Source organism: Pseudochaenichthys georgianus, unplaced genomic scaffold (genome assembly GCF_902827115.2).
Source record: "Pseudochaenichthys georgianus unplaced genomic scaffold, fPseGeo1.2 scaffold_499_arrow_ctg1, whole genome shotgun sequence".
Taxonomy (NCBI): domain Eukaryota; kingdom Metazoa; phylum Chordata; class Actinopteri; order Perciformes; family Channichthyidae; genus Pseudochaenichthys; species Pseudochaenichthys georgianus.
Window position 1 is genome coordinate 97,501 of NW_027263060.1, and position 17,865 is coordinate 115,365.

General features: G+C 45.2%; 1 protein-coding gene across 2 annotated transcripts in view; it reads right to left on the reverse strand.

The window, feature by feature from the left end:
- LOC117442892 (uncharacterized) overlaps nt 1-17,865 on the reverse strand; it is a 91,904-nt gene that overhangs the window by 1,961 nt on the left and 72,078 nt on the right. Inside the window, exons 2-8 of one of the 2 annotated variants that reach the window (XM_071202505.1) lie at nt 2,122-2,190; nt 1,919-2,015; nt 1,298-1,750; nt 1,053-1,188; nt 670-962; nt 338-548; nt 82-198 (exon numbers count right to left, since the gene is read on the reverse strand). In XM_071202505.1, the coding sequence (XP_071058606.1) occupies nt 82-198; nt 338-548; nt 670-962; nt 1,053-1,188; nt 1,298-1,750; nt 1,919-1,941 (1,233 nt within the window). In that variant the 5' untranslated portion in view covers nt 1,942-2,015; nt 2,122-2,190. The remainder of the gene's footprint in view (nt 1-81; nt 199-337; nt 549-669; nt 963-1,052; nt 1,189-1,297; nt 1,751-1,918; nt 2,016-2,121; nt 2,191-17,865) is intronic. The other variant, XM_071202506.1, reaches the window with a different exon arrangement.

A 17,865-nucleotide genomic window follows, 5' to 3' on the forward strand; every position in this document is an offset into this window, starting at 1 on the left:
GAACAAGGAAGTGAATTAATTGACTGTAACACACTAAACGCTTTGCGTAATAATAAAACATGCTGCTGCTTAATAACTTACAGCTTCCTCCTCCAACGTTAAGGCTATTGTTGCAACATGCGTGGCCCCGGTTTTGTGATTCTTGATGCCAATCAGATATCTTCCGTCAGTGAGCTTGCGGTTCACCCACTCTCTTACCTGGAAAACAATGACAAATTAAAATGCATTCATGTCTAAAAAACTCAATTAACAATATATAATATACAACATGTCTCTATTTACAGCACTTTCCCCACGTTTCAAACCCTTCATTCATAAATGCTGAAGTCACACTTACAGTCATGCCTTCAACAGCTGCTGGTCGCTGAAAGTGGCGCAACATCATCACTGCTTCACAGTAGTAGCGGTACCACGTTTTCTCAGTTGGCGAGACCACTATCTTAGAGATAGCCATCCTGTTGTAGATGTCCAAGAACCTTTTCTTTCCACTCCGCAGAACCAGGTTGCAGTCATGAACGGTGGGCATGCCGTCCACAATTCGATCGCATCTAATCAAAGAATAAAAAGGAGAAACAGGTTGTTTATAATAGTCAGGATTGTACTAGGAGAAAACATTAAGTACACCACAGAAGGACAATACAGGATGAATAGTAAAGGTAGAACATGTACCTCGTACTGCATGCGTTCCCTGCATGTTTCCTTCCAACAGGTTTCCGCATGGTTTTCAAGTAGTCGATGTACTTCTGAATCTTATTCCCGTCTTCATTCATATCGACGCTCCCTTTCACGTACTGCAGGAACCTGATTATGTTCTTCATGTAATTGAGGATAGTGGCTGCAGACAAGCCTGAGTTGTTTAGGGCACTCATGTAGTCCATGGTCTCTGTTGTTTTGGTCATGAATTCTAAAGTAGGTTCTCCTTCCGGCTGCATATAGCGTAGGAACCGGGACACATTGTCCACCTTTGAAGGAAGTTGAGAAACAATTGTTAGCATCCACATCTTGTAAATAAACTAGACAAACTGAATGTGCTGTGAGTTAATATATCTTACCTCCTGTTGGCAGTTCTGGACCTGTAGGGCGCCAATCAGGTGCTTTTTGAAGCCCACAAGAAGCTTGCTTTCCGGTGGGCACTTTTCATACATGCCGCCAGCTTGCATGGCTTCTCGCACAGTGCCCATGGAACGGCTTTGAAAATGAAGGACATCATAATTAAAAACAAATCTGACTACAAGTTTACACGTCAATGCATAGGTGATAAACTGTACAACATTTCAAATACATCTGTTGTACTAACCTTCTCCTGGAACTGTCTCTTGTCTTCTCGTCAGAAGAAGGTGTTTCACTGGAATCGGTCTCCTCCTCCTCTGGTGGAGAGGAAGAGGCGGTACAAGCGACTGCCGAGGTGGCGACTGCTGAGGTGGTAGCAGTCACAGAGTCGGAAGTCCCGGGTGCCTCACGTGCACAGTCCATGTCTTCATCAAAAGGCTTGTTCAGGATCAAGTAGCCATTCTGAATGAGATACTTCACCATTGCCATGCGGGAGACGTGATCGGGCAGTAACTTCACCAACGTGTTGTATTCCCAGACCCTTTGTGTCGCGGTCCACACCCTGGTGGACTCCTTTGCAATATCCACCTGAGCCGCTATTTCCACTGCACTGCATCCTTTCATGCAGCGATCTTCCAAGTGTCTTTTGATGCTGATAGGTATCTTGCTGCACATCAGACAGTAGATAGCGTTGCGGTGTCTATGAGGAAACACAAAATGAATCATTAACTTCTTTAAAGGTGGTACCAGCACCTCCAGGGCTTTACATTTGAACATTTGAATTAATAAATGCAAAAGACATGCTGAAAAGCTTTTAAACATTTATTATGAAAAATATATATCTAATAATATAACAAGAAAATATTACTTCTTAGCGTTTTGTTGAGGCATCCTCAAAGCAGTTCTCAGTTCAGTTGTTGTTCGGTAGTTGATCAGTTGATCAGTTGAGTGAACTGGTTGAAGCTCTGTGACAAAGAATAAAATGAGAAGCTTATATACCTCACCCAAGCCCCGCCCACCTCCCCCCTAGTAATGGATCCGCCCCTCACAAAGACAATGGAAGTCACTCGCATGCAAATATCCTCCAATCCCCATCTCAGGTGTTGTGGGGGTTCTGGATTTGGAGGTATCTGGTATGTTCTGAAAGTATTGGACCTTGTTGATGCAGCTGGCTTCTGGAGCCAGCAACACATTCATGTCGTTGATATCTGGTAATAACTAACACATGTGTCAGTTAACCCGAGATCTCAACATTCACAGACAGTCTGTGTATATTAGTTGTTGTACTTCATTATTGGATGAACATGGTTCAAATTGAACATATTATACATTTCCCGAAAGCTTGGATCCTCAGCAGTCATGGAAGCTTGGTTTCATATTTTCAAAACAAAGTTAGGGCTATGAAAATCCTCTTTGAACATTTTTAATATTCAACCTTTCATAAGAGCAGGAATATGTTCACTGGCTCTGGCCCGTTATCTCAGGATGAGAAGGGCTCTCATAGATGATGCACATATCAATGCAGAGCTTGGATCCACGTTAGCCAACGTTTCAATAACAGATATTTTAGTAGTTTAATATATATAATATTCCTCATATTTGCATGTGTAAGAGAGAGACACTGATTTAGTTGTAGAACATGTTCAACTTAAACCATGTTCATCTAATAATTAAGTCAAAACACGAATACACGCAGACTGTCTGTGGAGGGTGAGATTTCAGGTAAACAAACACATGTGTTAGTTATTGCAAGATGTCAACGCACATTAATGTGTGTTCAAAACAAGTATTTACAGCTTTATTTTAGCAGAACAAGCAACATGTAATGTAATGTAATATGACAAACATGATATTATATAATATGAATATATTGTGGAGTTGGTTTAACCTGACTTTCTGTGTGTTTATTGTCTCACAAACACTGTCGTTTAGTCAACGTTTCAATAACATCTCTGTGCCTACAGCTCAGTGTGACTGAGATACAGACATGAACATATCTCCTCTCCTCACACACCAGAGTGGGGGGTGGGACACTCAGGATACTGAGAGGACAGAGGAGAGTAGCTGAACAGATATTTTAGTAGTTTAATATAATATTCCTCTGCACTGTTGTTTATACATGGTTAGGTACAGCAAATAATATGTTCAATTTGAACCATTAGGAAGGAGAAGAAACTATAACTATCAATTCCAATGAATACTTTGTAACCTTCACTTTGATTGTGTGTCTTGTTACTCTGTGATTACAATTAATACATATATTATTAAACCAGCTCGAGTGCGCTAGAATTTGAAAATACACAGCTGGAAAAAATCTGCCACTTCCTTACAGAGCCCCTCCTCCCAACACACACGAACGTGCACATGACCAATGAGGGCACGAGATAAGTGTGTGCACAGAAGTGTTCCTTCCATCCGCACAGATGGAAGGCTGACAGGCAGGTAGGCCATCCAGTCATTTTAGCCGGGCCGGCTAAAATGATTGGTCGTGCTTTTTACAGATGACATTTTTTTAATGGTTTTGATGTCAAAGCACTTCAGATATTCATTGCTATCGGGATGTTAAGAGCATTCCATGGAATATAACAAAAAGTGTATCTCGAGCCAGTTTCTGAAACTTACCTACCCCACCTTTAAGGTCACAATTCTATTCTATATCCTTTTGTTTGTTGGTCTTTTTGTTATATTTGCACAGATGGCAAAGCCATGTTAGACTAGTCTGGGATCATTGGTTGCATGCCATGATAACATGCTAAAATCTTTTAATTTCATTCTTAGTTCAAAATATGGTGTTTCTTGGGTGACATAATCTCCAGTATTCGTGAATTACAATGTACGACACTGTGGCTTTATCGTCAAATGTTTATAATTTGCACTCTTCGGGCAGATGCCATTCAGGTTCACAACAAAACTAAATTAAAAGCTGGGTTTCCAGCAGCGCTCTATAGTTAAGGCGGGCACCTATACAATGCATGCCTGTAACCATAGACTGTAACTAGTTAAAAAAGACTTAATCATACTTGTCGCTCAATGCACAGTGTGGTGTTCGTGTAAGTTACTGTAAGAAATATGCAATTAATAGGGAGGCGTGTGGCGCAGCGGATAGAGCCTTGGTGTTGGGATAAGGGGAGCACAAGTTCAAACCCCACTGCAGTCAGCATGTCGTTGTGTCCCTGAGACACTTCACCCCAAATTTCTCCTGTGGGGATTGCCCACAGTATTGAGTATGTAAGTCGCTTTGGATAAAAGCGTCTAACAAGTAACATGTAATGTAATACGTTTCAACTTCATTTTTGGAGAACATGTGTAGCTGGTCCAATAATGCACCTAACATCTTAATCCGGACGTTTTTCCTCCAAAACTGCAGATTGTTCAATGTTCATTGTTCAATGTGAAATGTGCTGATTAATGTTTCATGATGGGGAAAAATGACATAGGCCTACCTCTGCATGATCAGCATCATCTGCAAGATTCACTGTTCTCCTTCCTAGACCTGCCTGCAGCAGAACGGTCTCATCTCGAGGAGTCCTATTGATGTTTTCAGGATGCAGGCAGAACTGAAGCTCTAACATCTTTATGGATGATAATAATAATAATAATAATAATAACTGAGATTTCTATAGCGCCTTTCAAGGGACCCAAGGTCGCTTTACAGGAATTGGGGCGAGCACACACAAAACAAAACAACAGATCGATTTAAGGGCCGAAAGCCTTGATGGGACTTGAGGGCCCTTTTGAAGGCGTCCAGTGTGGGGATGTTGCGAATCTCCGCAGGGAGAGCGTTCCAGAGGGTGGGGGCTGCCACACTGAAGGCTCTGTCCCCGAAGGTTCTCAGTTTGGTGCGGGGGGTGGTGAGCAGGCCAGAGTCTGAAGACCGCAGGTTCCGGGGTGGGGCATGGGGGTGGAGGATGTCCGATAGGTACTGGGGGGCAAGGGCATGGAGGGACTTGTAGGTCAGGAGGAGGACTTTATAGTTTATGCGGAACTTGACCGGCAACCAGTGGAGGTGGATGAGGGTGGGAGTGATGTGCTGCCACGGCTTTGTGTGTGTGAGGACCCGAGCTGCACAGTTTTGGACATACTGGAGCCTGTCCAGGGTTTTGTTGGGAACCCCGAACAGGACACCATTGCAATAGTCCAAGCGGGTGGTGACAAATGCATGCACCAGGGTCTCAGCAACCGACTCCGAGAGTGATGGTCGGAGTCTGGCAATGTTCCGCAGGTGGTAGAACGCCGATTTGGTCACTGATTTGACATGGGAATGGTAGGAAAGGGTGGAGTCGAGGATCACACCCAGATTGCGGGCTTCAGGAGATGGGGAGATGGAGCAGCCGTCGACCTCAAGGACGAAGTCACCAACCTTCTGAGGGGGGAGCTGGGAGGATGGAGTGGTGCTGAGATACAGTTGGGTATCGTCAGCGTAGCAGTGGAAGTTGAGTCCATGATGTCGGATGATCTGGCCGAGGGGGAGCATGTAAATGGTGAACAGGAGGGGGCCAAGTACGGAGCCCTGGGGTACACCGTGGTGGACTGGGGCCGGGGGTGAGTTTGAGCCACTGATGGAGACAAACTGTTTCCTGTTGTGGAGGTAGGATGTCAACCAGGACAGCGCTGTGCCAGTGACACCTAGGAGGTCTGAGAGGCGGGTGAGGAGGATGTTGTGAGAGATGGTGTCAAACGCTGCAGAGAGGTCCAGGAGGATTAGGATGCTGAGGCGGCCAGAGTCAGCAGCAATGAGGAGGTCGTTGGTGATCTTGATGAGGGCGGTCTCAGTGCTGTGTTGCTGTCTGAAGCCGGATTGGAAGGGCTCATAGAGCTCATGGTTGGACATGTACAGATGGAGTTGTACGGCGACCACTCTTTCCAGAGTTTTGCTGACGAAGGGAAGGTTGGAGATCGGCCGGTGGTTCTGGAGGTCGTCGGGGTCCAGGCCAGGTTTTTTGAGTATGGGGGTGACTGAGGCCATTTTGAAGCTGGTGGGGACTATACCAGAAGCCAGAGAAGCGTTGATGATGACCACCATGTAGGGACAGAGGGTGGGTAGGCAGTCCTTGACCAGGGCTGTGGGCATGGGGTCCAGGGAGCAGGTGGAGGTCTTGGCCGAGCTGACCAGTTTGGCCACTTGGAGAGCATCCACAGGGGAGAAGGAGGAGAGGTTGGGGTGGGAGAGGCGCGGCGCTTGAGGTGCGTTACCAGGTGCCTGAGGTGCAGGTAGGGGGGGAAGGGCCGGTCACCAGGAGCTGCCGATGGATGTCCTCGACTTTCGCCTGGAAGAAGTCGAGGAATTTGAAGCACAGATCAGGAGCCCCTGAGGGCTGGGGGGCGTCAGGGGGCCGTAGTAGGCGGTTGATGGTGGAGAACAGTCTTCTGGGGTTGCTTTGCTGAGCACCAATGAGACAGGAGTAGTAGTGTGTCTTGGCATGGGAGAGAGCTTCCTTATACGTTTTGATATGCTCACGAAAGGCCAGGAGGTGGACTGTGAGGCCAGTTTTTTTGGAGAGCCTCTCCAGCTGGCGTCCAGAGGCATTCAAACGGCGGAGTTCAGTGGTGAACCAGGGGGCAGGGCGGGTGAAGGAAACAGTCCGTGTTTTAATGGGGGCGAGAGCGTTGAGACTGAGGGATAGGGCAGTGTTGTAGTGGGCTACCAGGCCATCCACAGTGGAGTCGGAGGGACCCGAGGCCATGTGGGTAGCTATCAGGTCGGATAGGGCTGGTGCACTCACAGTCTTGATGTTCCTAAACGTAATGGTGCGTTTGGGATGCTGCCTGGGCAGGGAGACCGGAACAGTGAAGAGGATGGCGTGATGGTCAGATACAGCCAGGTCGAGGCGCGGAGAGCCGGTAGAGCACACCAGATCCAGCGTGTGGCCTTTGATGTGGGTGGGGCCCTGGACATGTTGCTTGATGCTGAAACAGTCCAGAAGTGAGAGGAATTCAGCGGCGAATGCGCAGTTACTGGAGTCCACGTGGATGTTAAAATCACCGAGCAGGAGATTGGTGGTCTAAGAGCTTCAGGTGCCTTTCTTTTATGCCGTGTCCTGTTTCCAGAATATATTCCTGGAAAGGATCTAGAAGGAGATAGAAAAATGGGTCGGTGGGCTGTTAGTCTCGGGACACTGAATATCGATAAAAGATAGATTATTCAACATTGACATGGTCAAAACCCAAAATCACAGAATTGCATTTCACATTTCCTTACCTTAGCATCTCCTGTTGGAATGTTCTCTGAGGAACGGGCTGGCTGACCCCAACCGAACTAGCAGCACTTGACCGTGCTTGAGGCTCTACTGGCCTACTAGTTCCAGGAGAACTGGCCGAAATCGGCGGAGTTGCCACCCCGCCACCCTGCACATTTCTCCCGATGCAGCCGAGGAGATTTCTGACCGAAGTTTCAATGCCTTCGTTCTAAATAGAAAATAGCATGGATAATTTACAAAGGCTTGAAAAACACAGCAGGAGCCCAAGACAATTATAAAACTGGTTATTTCAGTACGGTTCAATTGGTTTTATTTTCATACTCAACCGTTAGTGCCTTGTTTAGCTAGCATAAACTCAACAAAGCTAGTGTTAGCTGGCTAACTGACGTTATTTTGCCGCTAAACTGCACGATATAAAACGGTGGTCTTCAAAGCGGATTTAATCCTCAATCACAATAATAATATTCAAAGTAATACTGGGCAAGTAATGGGGGAAACTTACCGTTGATTGACGCGCCATGTCAGCGGTAGCGACACAAACCAGCGAACCATTAGCCCCGCAGTCATGCGGTTCGACCTGACTGTGGCTGTGACTGTCCCAAGCCTCGTCGTTCTGATAGCTCCGCCCCTTCACTCCAACCCCCCTCCCTCCCCCCACATCTACAGGTGAAAATTACTTTTGCGACACATTTATCGCAAGAAGTGTAGCAAAAGTCAAGACCGCACATTCGTCGATTTATACTGCCACAGAGCAGATTCGTCAAGTTGTAATGACTGATTTGAGAGGTTGTAATAAATAAAGTTGCAGTTGTAATGTGTTATGGAAATCTAGGACCCAAACACGGCTGGAGAGTACAAGTCAAAGTGATCAAAACAAATAAATGGTGAATCGAGAAAAGCTGTCTTTTGGTTATTTATTTGAAGCTTCAAATACACGATAGAATAATTAAATATGTCACAAGTCGAACGGAGTATAAAATAGTCTGCCCGAGAGTGAGAAGTACAATGAAAAAGCAGAGGTTATATATGAAAAGAGTGGGAATGTTATAACTCTTGTGTTCACACGGCCAAATTGTTATGAGACACCTTCTGGCCTTGAGCAGATAGCATAACGGTTCTTGTGTGACTGTGTATGAGTCTCCCAGTCGCCAAAACAGCTGTGACCTTGCAGCGCCTGGGAATAAACCCATAAGAGAATATAATAGAATAATAATAGTAAAAGCACATCAGGAAATAAGAAGCATTTGGTTTAAGCATATGAAGGATATAATAAGAATGATATAATAAAAATGTCCACTACATTCTCCCCTTTTGATCATACTTGATCAATAAAAAAACAAATGACAGGATAGACTGATATAACACATCAATGAATACACTCCATCGCTGGTTTAAGTAAACACATCACAAATATATCATAGAAAACTGGCTGTTTTTGTGGAGGACAGACTCCAATATAATGTAAGCATAAGAGAGGAGATACACACATGATTATATTGATAAATCGGAATCAGACTCTTCTGATTCTAGCTGGTCTATCTCACTGTGGCGCAAAGGATTGTCGTGTAATGGAATAGTAGTATACTGAACGAAAGCTGAGGATACCATGCTGGAAACGCACTTCTTCAGTATTGGGATAATCAAACAGGTACAACTGATTAATAGGCCAAAAATGATCGCCAGGGGTGTCACTATCCTAGCCAGCCATGCTTCCCACCCGCCTGATGTCAGCCAGGACCACCAGTCCCAGCCACCTGCGTTGGATATGTCATCAGCTTTCATGTCAGCTAAAAGGTTGTTAAGATGCAGCACGGTGTCAGTGATGTTCTTGGTGGTGTCGGGAATGTAAGTGCAACAGGAGTCACCGATCACATGACACAGGCCACCCTTTGAGGCGAACAAAAGGTCAAGAGCAAATTGGTGCTGCATGAGCATGTTCCTAGAGGCTATTATGAATGGGGTCAATGCCTGGAAGCCTTGCGTCGTCTCATAAGTGAGATTCTCTAGCCGGACGTGTAAGGTATCTATTTTATGGGCATTGTTTACTGTACCCCACCATGGGAACAGGCCACCCATGAATTTAGCTCCAGCGGACGTCAGATCTCTTTTTACCTTGTGGTGGTCGGGGTGTTGGAACTCTGGGTAATGATGTGTCGTGTGCATTAAGGACGTGAGTACAGTGACTGCTGGATTCAAATCCACTAGAGTGCATGTACCTATCCAGAGGGGAGCCAGAACTTGATAGAGCTTGTCGCCGCACAACCAAACGTAATCTTGTGGCGCGCTAAACCCAGCATCACTGGCCCACGCCAGTTGGAGGGAAATATGTTTAACATCAGGGAATGCTACGTTAGAAAAGATTCTTTCAGGGGCACCGGATATGTGACAATACGAGATTTTGTAAGCACCGTAACTGCACGTGTTCCGTAGGATACGGTTACAACCAGTAGTAGTGCCTAGGAAAAAATAAGGTGGTGTAAGAGACGTTTTGTGGTAAACTCTCTGGATGCATAGGCTGTGTTTCATCCCTCTCAAATTACTAGGGTGCACATGGCTGACGGGTTGGTACTTTGCGTATGTGGTATCAAGCGTGGATGCACGCAAAGAGGAGTTAGACCGATTACTGCATGGTGGGGGAAGCTGCCTAGCATAACGCCACTCGGTTACGCGGTCTTCACCCTTGATGGGCCTTGTCAGAGCCATAAACGCACAGAGGTGTTCAACCTGGGTCAGAGAGCGCGGACGAACTGGCACGGACACTGATGAGTCCTGGGGGAAAAGGGTGCATGCATAACATGACCCATTTTGTCCTGCGGCCTGCAAGAATGATCTCAGAGTGTGCCACCAGACGTTACCGGTGATCCCATTACTGGTCTGACCCACATCAATGTTGCTATGGTCGTTATCGCCTATGTATAGATTAAATGTAAATGTACCTATAGATGTCAACAGTGGCGTCAAAGGTTGCTTACGCTTTTCCGGGGTCTGAGTTTTGGGCGCGATGTCTATGTAAAATGTGCCACACGGGTCGGCGCCGGATACATACATACAGACAACAAAATAACCCTTGTCTGATATCTGGGCAGCCTGTAGTTGCAACAGGATAACGGGGCTCGATGAATTGACCTTGGAGATAGACAATCTCCCTTTGATGTTTGTTTTGTCGTCCCATAAGGTATAACCCCAATCGGTGTGCGCGGTGGTCCATAAAACAAAAGTCCAGCCCCCCGAGCAGTGAGTGGCGGTGTGACTGTCACTCTCGACATAGCAAATGTAGGCGTCTGCCCCCCCCAGTTTCTTAGGGTCGGGGAAATGCATGTAGTTGCACGGGTCTAACTGCACTGTGCTATCTTCCCCATCCCTTAGAGTAATGTTACCAATCCCTGTCTTGACCAGCCCCTCGACCCATGTGGTTCGCCCTGCTTTCCCCAGCCCCTCGACCCTTATGGTTCGCCCTCATTTCCCCATGTACCTCTTAGATACCTCGATTTTGGCTGACATGCTGTGTGCTGACCCTGGATACATACAATATAGGACTAGTCCTAACACAACTATCATGGCAAGTATGCAGAGGAACCATTCTATGATTGTCCAGGCTTTCCAGTAGTATTCACATTGCTCACGGTTGCGTTGTCGTCTCTCCAGGCGAGCCCTCATCACGAGGGGGAAATGTTCCATGGTGTGTGTGAGTGTATTCTCTCGGTCGATTTCGTGACACGGACAGTCAGACTTCGCACACTGATAACACAAACGAGGAACCAGAGAGCATATGAAACCGCTCAGCTGGCACTCGCTCGTGACACCTTGTGTGTAGTGTGTTTTGGTGTATGTAGTGCAAGTGTGGTGCTGGTGGTGACTAGGACACGTCACTTGTTGTCATCTGTTGGTGACTCGGACACGTCACTTGTTGTCATCTCTGTTGGTGACTAGGACACGTCACTTGTTGTCATCTGTTGGTGACTTGGACATGTCACTTGTTGTCATCTCTGTTGGTGACTTGGACATGTCACTTGTTGTCATCTCCTTCTACCGTTTCTCCTTTCCTGTGACTACGACCTTGCAGTGGCTGGCGTGGACCCATGTAGCTCTCTCGGCGACCTTGACCGCTGTCTGGGTGACGAGAAGCACCTGGTAGGGACCTTGCCAACGATTGGATTTCCAGCTCTTTCTCCGGAAATCCTTGATCAGCACGAAGTCGCCGGGTTGAAGGCGGTGAAGCGGACCAGTGGCAGGAGTAGGCAAGGCTGCGGCTACCTGACGTCGGATGTCTGCTAAAGTGGATGATAGGTTAACACAATATGACAACATAGCATCCTCACACAAAGTTGTGGAGGGAAGAGGACATCCTGGAGCCTTGAGTCCAATATGTGGAGGAGCCCCAAAAAGGATTTCAAATGGGCTGAGTTGACTCCGTGTTCTTTTCCGCATCCTCATGTACATCAGCACAATGGGCAGAGCTTGTGTCCATGACAGACCTGTGTCTGCACAGCATTTTGCTAGTTTGTTTTTGATTGTGCCGTTCTCTCTTTCCACCCCACCCCCACTCTGCGGGTGATAAGCACAATGCTTTCTGATGTCCATGCCCATGTATTCTCCTATCTGCGTAATGGCCTCATTAGCAAAATGTGAACCGTTGTCACTAGAAATGTTGTCTGGTAGTCCCCATCTAGGAATTATTTCCCTCAGTAGTGCCTTTGCCACAGCATTTGCTGTCTGTGCTTCAACCCATTTGGACCACATGTCGACCACCACCAGACAGTGCTTCTTACCCTCTGATGGGCTAAGCTCAATGAAATCCAGCATTAGGTGCTCAAATGGCCTGGTGGGAGGTGGATGTGCTCCGGGTCCTGTAACCTTTACTGGTCTACCAGAATTTTGCATAATGCAGATTAGGCATGCTTCACAGTGCTTTTGAGCTGTTACTGTGAACCCCCTTGTGAACCACTCCTGATTGATAGACTCTAACATCCCCCCTTTTGACACATGATCCCACCCATGTGTCAATTTAGCGAAATGAGGGAAAAAATGTCTGGGAAGACATGGATTGGAATTTGGGCCAACCCAGGTGCTGGATTTTGGGTCAAAAACAGCCCCAGCAGCCTTCCATTGAGCCTTCTCAACTGGCGTAGCTAGCTGCTGCATGGAAGTCAGTGATGACATTTTGTCAGTGAAGGAGGAGACAGGGATTTTAACAAATGAGTGTGCGTGAGGTGCGAGAGGAATCAGGGCAGCTGCCTTTGCGGCTGAGTCAGCAGACGCATTTCCTAGGGAAACTGGGTCTGTACTGCTTGCGTGTGCGGCACATTTACAGACTGCAACCTCAGATGGGAGCAGAATGGCGTCTAGTAAGCCTGCAACCAGTACATGGTTAAGTACTGGTTTGCCATCAGATTTCAGAAATTGTCTACACTTCCAAATAGCCCCAAAATCGTGTACTACCCCGAAAGCATATCGTGAGTCAGTGTAAATAGTCACGGTTTTGCCTTCTGCAAAGGTGCAGGCTTCAGTTAGTGCGATGAGCTCTGCTGCCTGTGCTGATAGGTGACATGGAAGCGGTCCAGAACGGAGTACAGCAGAATCTGAAACAACAGAAAAACCCACCCGATTAGTGCCCCCTTGGTCGCGAGAGGCAGACCCATCAACATACAAAATGAGGTCAGCGTTGGTCAGAGGAACGTCTTTTAAGTCCAAACAATAAAAACCTGTCTGTCTTTTAAGTCCGGTCTAGGTGTGCACACAATGGAAAGTACGTCAACCGTCTTCAGGCAATGTTCAAACTAAATGAAGTCTCTCCTTTTGAAACATCATGTGTTGAAATAAACACCTGCAGTTCAAAAATAAAAAGTGAATTGCCTAATATTTTTGTTGTGGAATCAATTAATTTCTTTCTTTAAAGGCAAAAACATAAAAAAGCTAAGAGAAAAACCCTATTGAATACAATATTATTTGGAGCAACTTAATTTATAAATGGTTGTCAACTTAAAAACATGTGTTCATGTTCAACATGTGGTAATTAAGTACATACAATTTAAGATTATATTTAAATCATACGGTAAAACAAGTTGGAACTTTTGGAGTAATCCCTTAAAAACTTGTGTTTATGCTACCAATTATTAAGTAAGTGGTAATTGAAAACACCTCTGATTGTAGAGGAAAAGCCTTCTCCCCTAACTCAAATAACTTTGTTGCTTTAACAACATTTCAATAGAAGTTGTCTTAACTCAATAACCATCGATGCAACCTATTGCCTTGATTGAGGTACATGGTGTACTTTTCCTTCACTACATGTATGTAATACCTTTAGTTACTTCACAGATGTGGATGAATGATGTGAAATATAATCAAGTGTTAAATCAGACTTTAGTTCCACCTGGAGTAAATCCACAAGCTACCCTGCAGTCTACAAAGCCATTCAAACTATCTGCACCTTCACCAGCTTTGAGAACCCTTTCATGATCAATCATTATAAAACATATCATATATATTATTCTGAAATGGACCAATCTGCACAACGACTACTTTTACTGTCTTTACTTTCACTATATTCTGATAATACTTTTCTACTTTTACTTGAGGAACATTTTGAATGCAGGACTGTTACTGTAACACTCTGGTACTTCTACTTTTACTCAAGTACAAGATCTGAGTACTTATAATTTCACTACAAGATCTGAGTACTTATTCCTTTACTCAAGTACAATATCTGAGTACTTCTAATTTCACTACAATATCTGAGTACTTATTCCACTTCTGGTAGTATATTAGTCTGAATTGTAGCTACAAAATCACACAGAGCTGCATAAAAATAGAATAATATGTACACGTGTGTACAATGATTTGTAGGTAATTTTGACTACTCAAGACACCTCACGTATACATCTTCAAAGTATTGGCTTTCAGAATATTAAACTTGTTTCGGCAAATTCAGATGATAAAATACAACTTTGAAGCTTGTAACGGCATAATTACAAGCAGAGAACGGACTAATGTAACATCACAGCAAGCATAACAACAGCCGTGTGTTATGAACACATACGCAAGAATGACATCATCCGTCGCTTAGTGACAGGTTTTGGCAGAGCAGCCAATGATGCAATACGCTTATCTGAAAGCGCTTTCCCCTCTCCTGAAATGACATGACCCAAGAATGTAACTGTTCTTGTACATATTGGAGTTTAGACAAACTGGCCTTATGGCCTTCGGTTGCGAGGTGCATTAACAAAGCAATAGTATCAGCTTCACACTGTTCTGCTGTAGGTGCGCAAATCATGATGTCATCCACATACTGGATCAGAGCAGTGCCTTTAGAAACTTGGAGAGAGGCCAAACTTGTACACAATGCTTGGTTGTACACAGTAGGTGATTCACAATAACCTTGACACAGGCGTGTAAAAGTGTAAGGTTTACCGTCATATTCAAATGCAAACCAGAATTGGCTGTCTTTGTGTACAGGGACACTGAAAAATGCATTTGAGAGGTCGATGACAGAAAAAAATGCTGCAGAGGCTGGAACTTGGGAAAGAATCAGATACGGATTTGGGACCAGCGGTGCCCGAGCGTGAACCGCTGCGTTGACAGCTCGCAAATCCTGGACAAATCTCCACTCGTCAGGAGGTTTGTCTCTGATCTTTTTGACAGGAAACACTGGAGTGCGTACCGGGGAATCGTTACACGGAATAATGATCCCTTGTTTAAGCAGAGAGGTAAACACTGGCCGAATGCCATCAACAGCTTCACGTTTCAATGGGTACGGTACGGAACGTGGACATTAACCCTACGTCATATCTGTGAGCTGCCCAGAGTGAGTATGGCACATCTGAAAGCGCGGCAGGAAGCTCAGAGATATGATAATTACTTCATCATCCTCAACCAACAGCAATGTGCGCAGAACGGCTACGTTCGTGCACATTTTCATTTGATACACGTCACGTGACATAGAGTACATGACATATTCTGTGTGTGTAGGTGCCCAATCAGTGACTGACTCCCAATCTTTAACGATTGGACCCAAATCCCTCCATCTATCAGTGGGCCCCCTGGCTAGTGAAATGTGTGGACCGCCCCTGGGATTTGATACAGCTGGTTGTGTCTTGTGTGTGTGTGTGTGTGTCTAACAGAGATAGCGCTACCCAGCGAATTCCAATACATTTTTAAACATGAGCTCATCATTCACACATTCTAACAGAACAACTCTCATCATAGCATTTACACGGATCTTTCAACCATGTTAGCAGTACAATGCAAAATGAGAAGCCTCCACACAGCAGGTGGAAAAACACGTTGATCAGTCAAACGCAACAACTCCTGAGAATCAGGATATGTCAGCAGCCCATTGATACACATTCACCAGTTATTTATCATCAAATGACACTTTTTTGAACCATCGTAGGAGATGGCTGTCAGACTTTAAGACCCTCATTTGTGGAAAAATGAGGTCCAAGCCGAACCGGAGAATCAGATCTCTGCCCAGTAAATGTATTGGGCAGACAGATGATAAAATAACTGTTTTTTATTGATGTGGGAAATGGATGACTCATCACCGTTATCTTTACTCTGAAGTAGTACAGAAACTTCTCCTCTACAGTTACCCAGCTCCTATTGAGTGAATACATCTACCACTAAATTTGCATTCAGGAAAATCTGCCTTTTTTTACCAAAGTCAGTGTGGGACATTTCTTAATGCAAACATTCACTGTCATATTTCAAATATGTACCCTTTCCTTTTTAACCACAGACATGTTCTCTAATTCTTCTAATTTCTCAATAGCATGTATGATGTGTGTGTGTGTGTGTGTGTGTGTGTGTGTGTGTGTGTGTGTGTGTGTGTGTGTGTGTGTGTGTGTGTGTGTGTGTGTGTGTGTGTGTGTGTGTGTGTGTGTGTGTGTGTGTGTGTGTGTGTGTGTGTGTGTGTGTGTGTGTGTGTGTGTGTGTGTGTGTGTGTGTGTGTGTGTGTGTGTGTGTGTGTGTGTGTGTGTGTGTGTGTGTGTGTGTGTGTGTGTGTGTCACTTCCCTGGTTAGATGCTGCTGGCTGAATTTCCGTCTCGCTCGATTGGGCCCCTTCCTTGCTGTCCCCCTCTGCCTCCACTGTGTTCTGTGAGCAGTCCCATAATCCAATGTTCAACACTGCCACACTTGGAAACATCTTTCTTCAAATGAACGTCTTGCTTCTTGTCCTCTGCCTCTGAAAACCTCCTCTGCCTCTCCCTCGGTATTGTGAGCGGCCAGCATTTTGCTTAGCTTGCGCTGTGTCTGTGAGTCCGTTGAGAAAGGCATTACTGAGGTTTGTCTCCCAAACACCTGCTTGGTCTCCTAGGGCATCGGGTTTGTTTATCCCGCTGTTGTCCCCATCTACTTGGGCCTGATGGGGGTGGACGAGCTTGGAGTGGCGGTGGAGGTGGTTGAGGTGTTCCAACTGGATTGCCAGGGTTGTACGCCGGAGGAGGGAAGGATACCCAGTCGAGGAGAGGTCATTCAGGCCTGCAATGGAAGGACACAGAGATGTCTGGGGTTTACATGTCTTTTGGAAATAATGTATTTTCCTTCTTTTCCTCACATTCATCTTCAACCTTAATATTTTATTTAATGCCCAAGGCCAACTGTCTTTTTTTTACTCCCCAGTATTATAAACACTTTCTGTGAGTGTCCAGTTTTCTATAAGTCTTTTACTTTAACTTTATTTATTTATTTTTACCCTTCATTCCATCTCCATACTCTTGTAATTTATCTCCCAGGTTTTTGATTTTTAATTTACTCAAAGAACCTCCCTTAGGAAATCCGAGCATTTCCGTCCATATATTTAATTTAGACAGACTTTCTTCACCATATTTTGCTCGCATGACATCCACATCTCCCTCAGGAGAATGTACAAATCCCCTACCCTGCTTTGCTCCCATAACAAAGTCTTTAAAGTGTTACCAAAACACTATTTTTCATCCGTCGATGACCCAGATATCCCAAATATCCTACTTTCGAGCAGTCCCTCTCATAAATGTCATGTCGAATTTAATTACGTTTAACTTTAAACAATTTAGACTTTGTACATCTCACCCAGTATTGAAAGCCCCTTTTAGTTCGTTGGATCTCGTGAAGTCAATCGGTTCCACCCCTCGCGCTGGTCCCCTCGTCCCGTACCGTTTCTGTCGAGGTAGAGGAGGATCCAAAGATCCCGGAGCTAGCAGCCACCAGCGTCCAGAGGTGTTCCCAATCGAACATACAGAGATCCTGCCGACAACGCCATTTGTTATGGAAATCTAGGACCCAAACACGGCTGGAGAGTACAAGTCAAAGTGATCAAAACAAATAAATGGTGAATCGAGAAAAGCTGTCTTTTGGTTATTTATTTGAAGCTTCAAATACACGATAGAATAATTAAATATGTCACAAGTCGAACGGAGTATAAAATAGTCTGCCCGAGAGTGAGCAGTACAATGAAAAAGCAGAGGTTATATATGAAAAGAGTGGGAATGTTATAACTCTTGTGTTCACACGGCCAAATTGTTATGATACACCTTCTGGCCTTGAGCAGATAGCATAACGGTTCTTGTGTGACTGTGTATGAGTCTCCCAGTCGCCAAAACAGCTGTGACCTTGCAGCGCCTGGGAATAAACCCATAAGAGA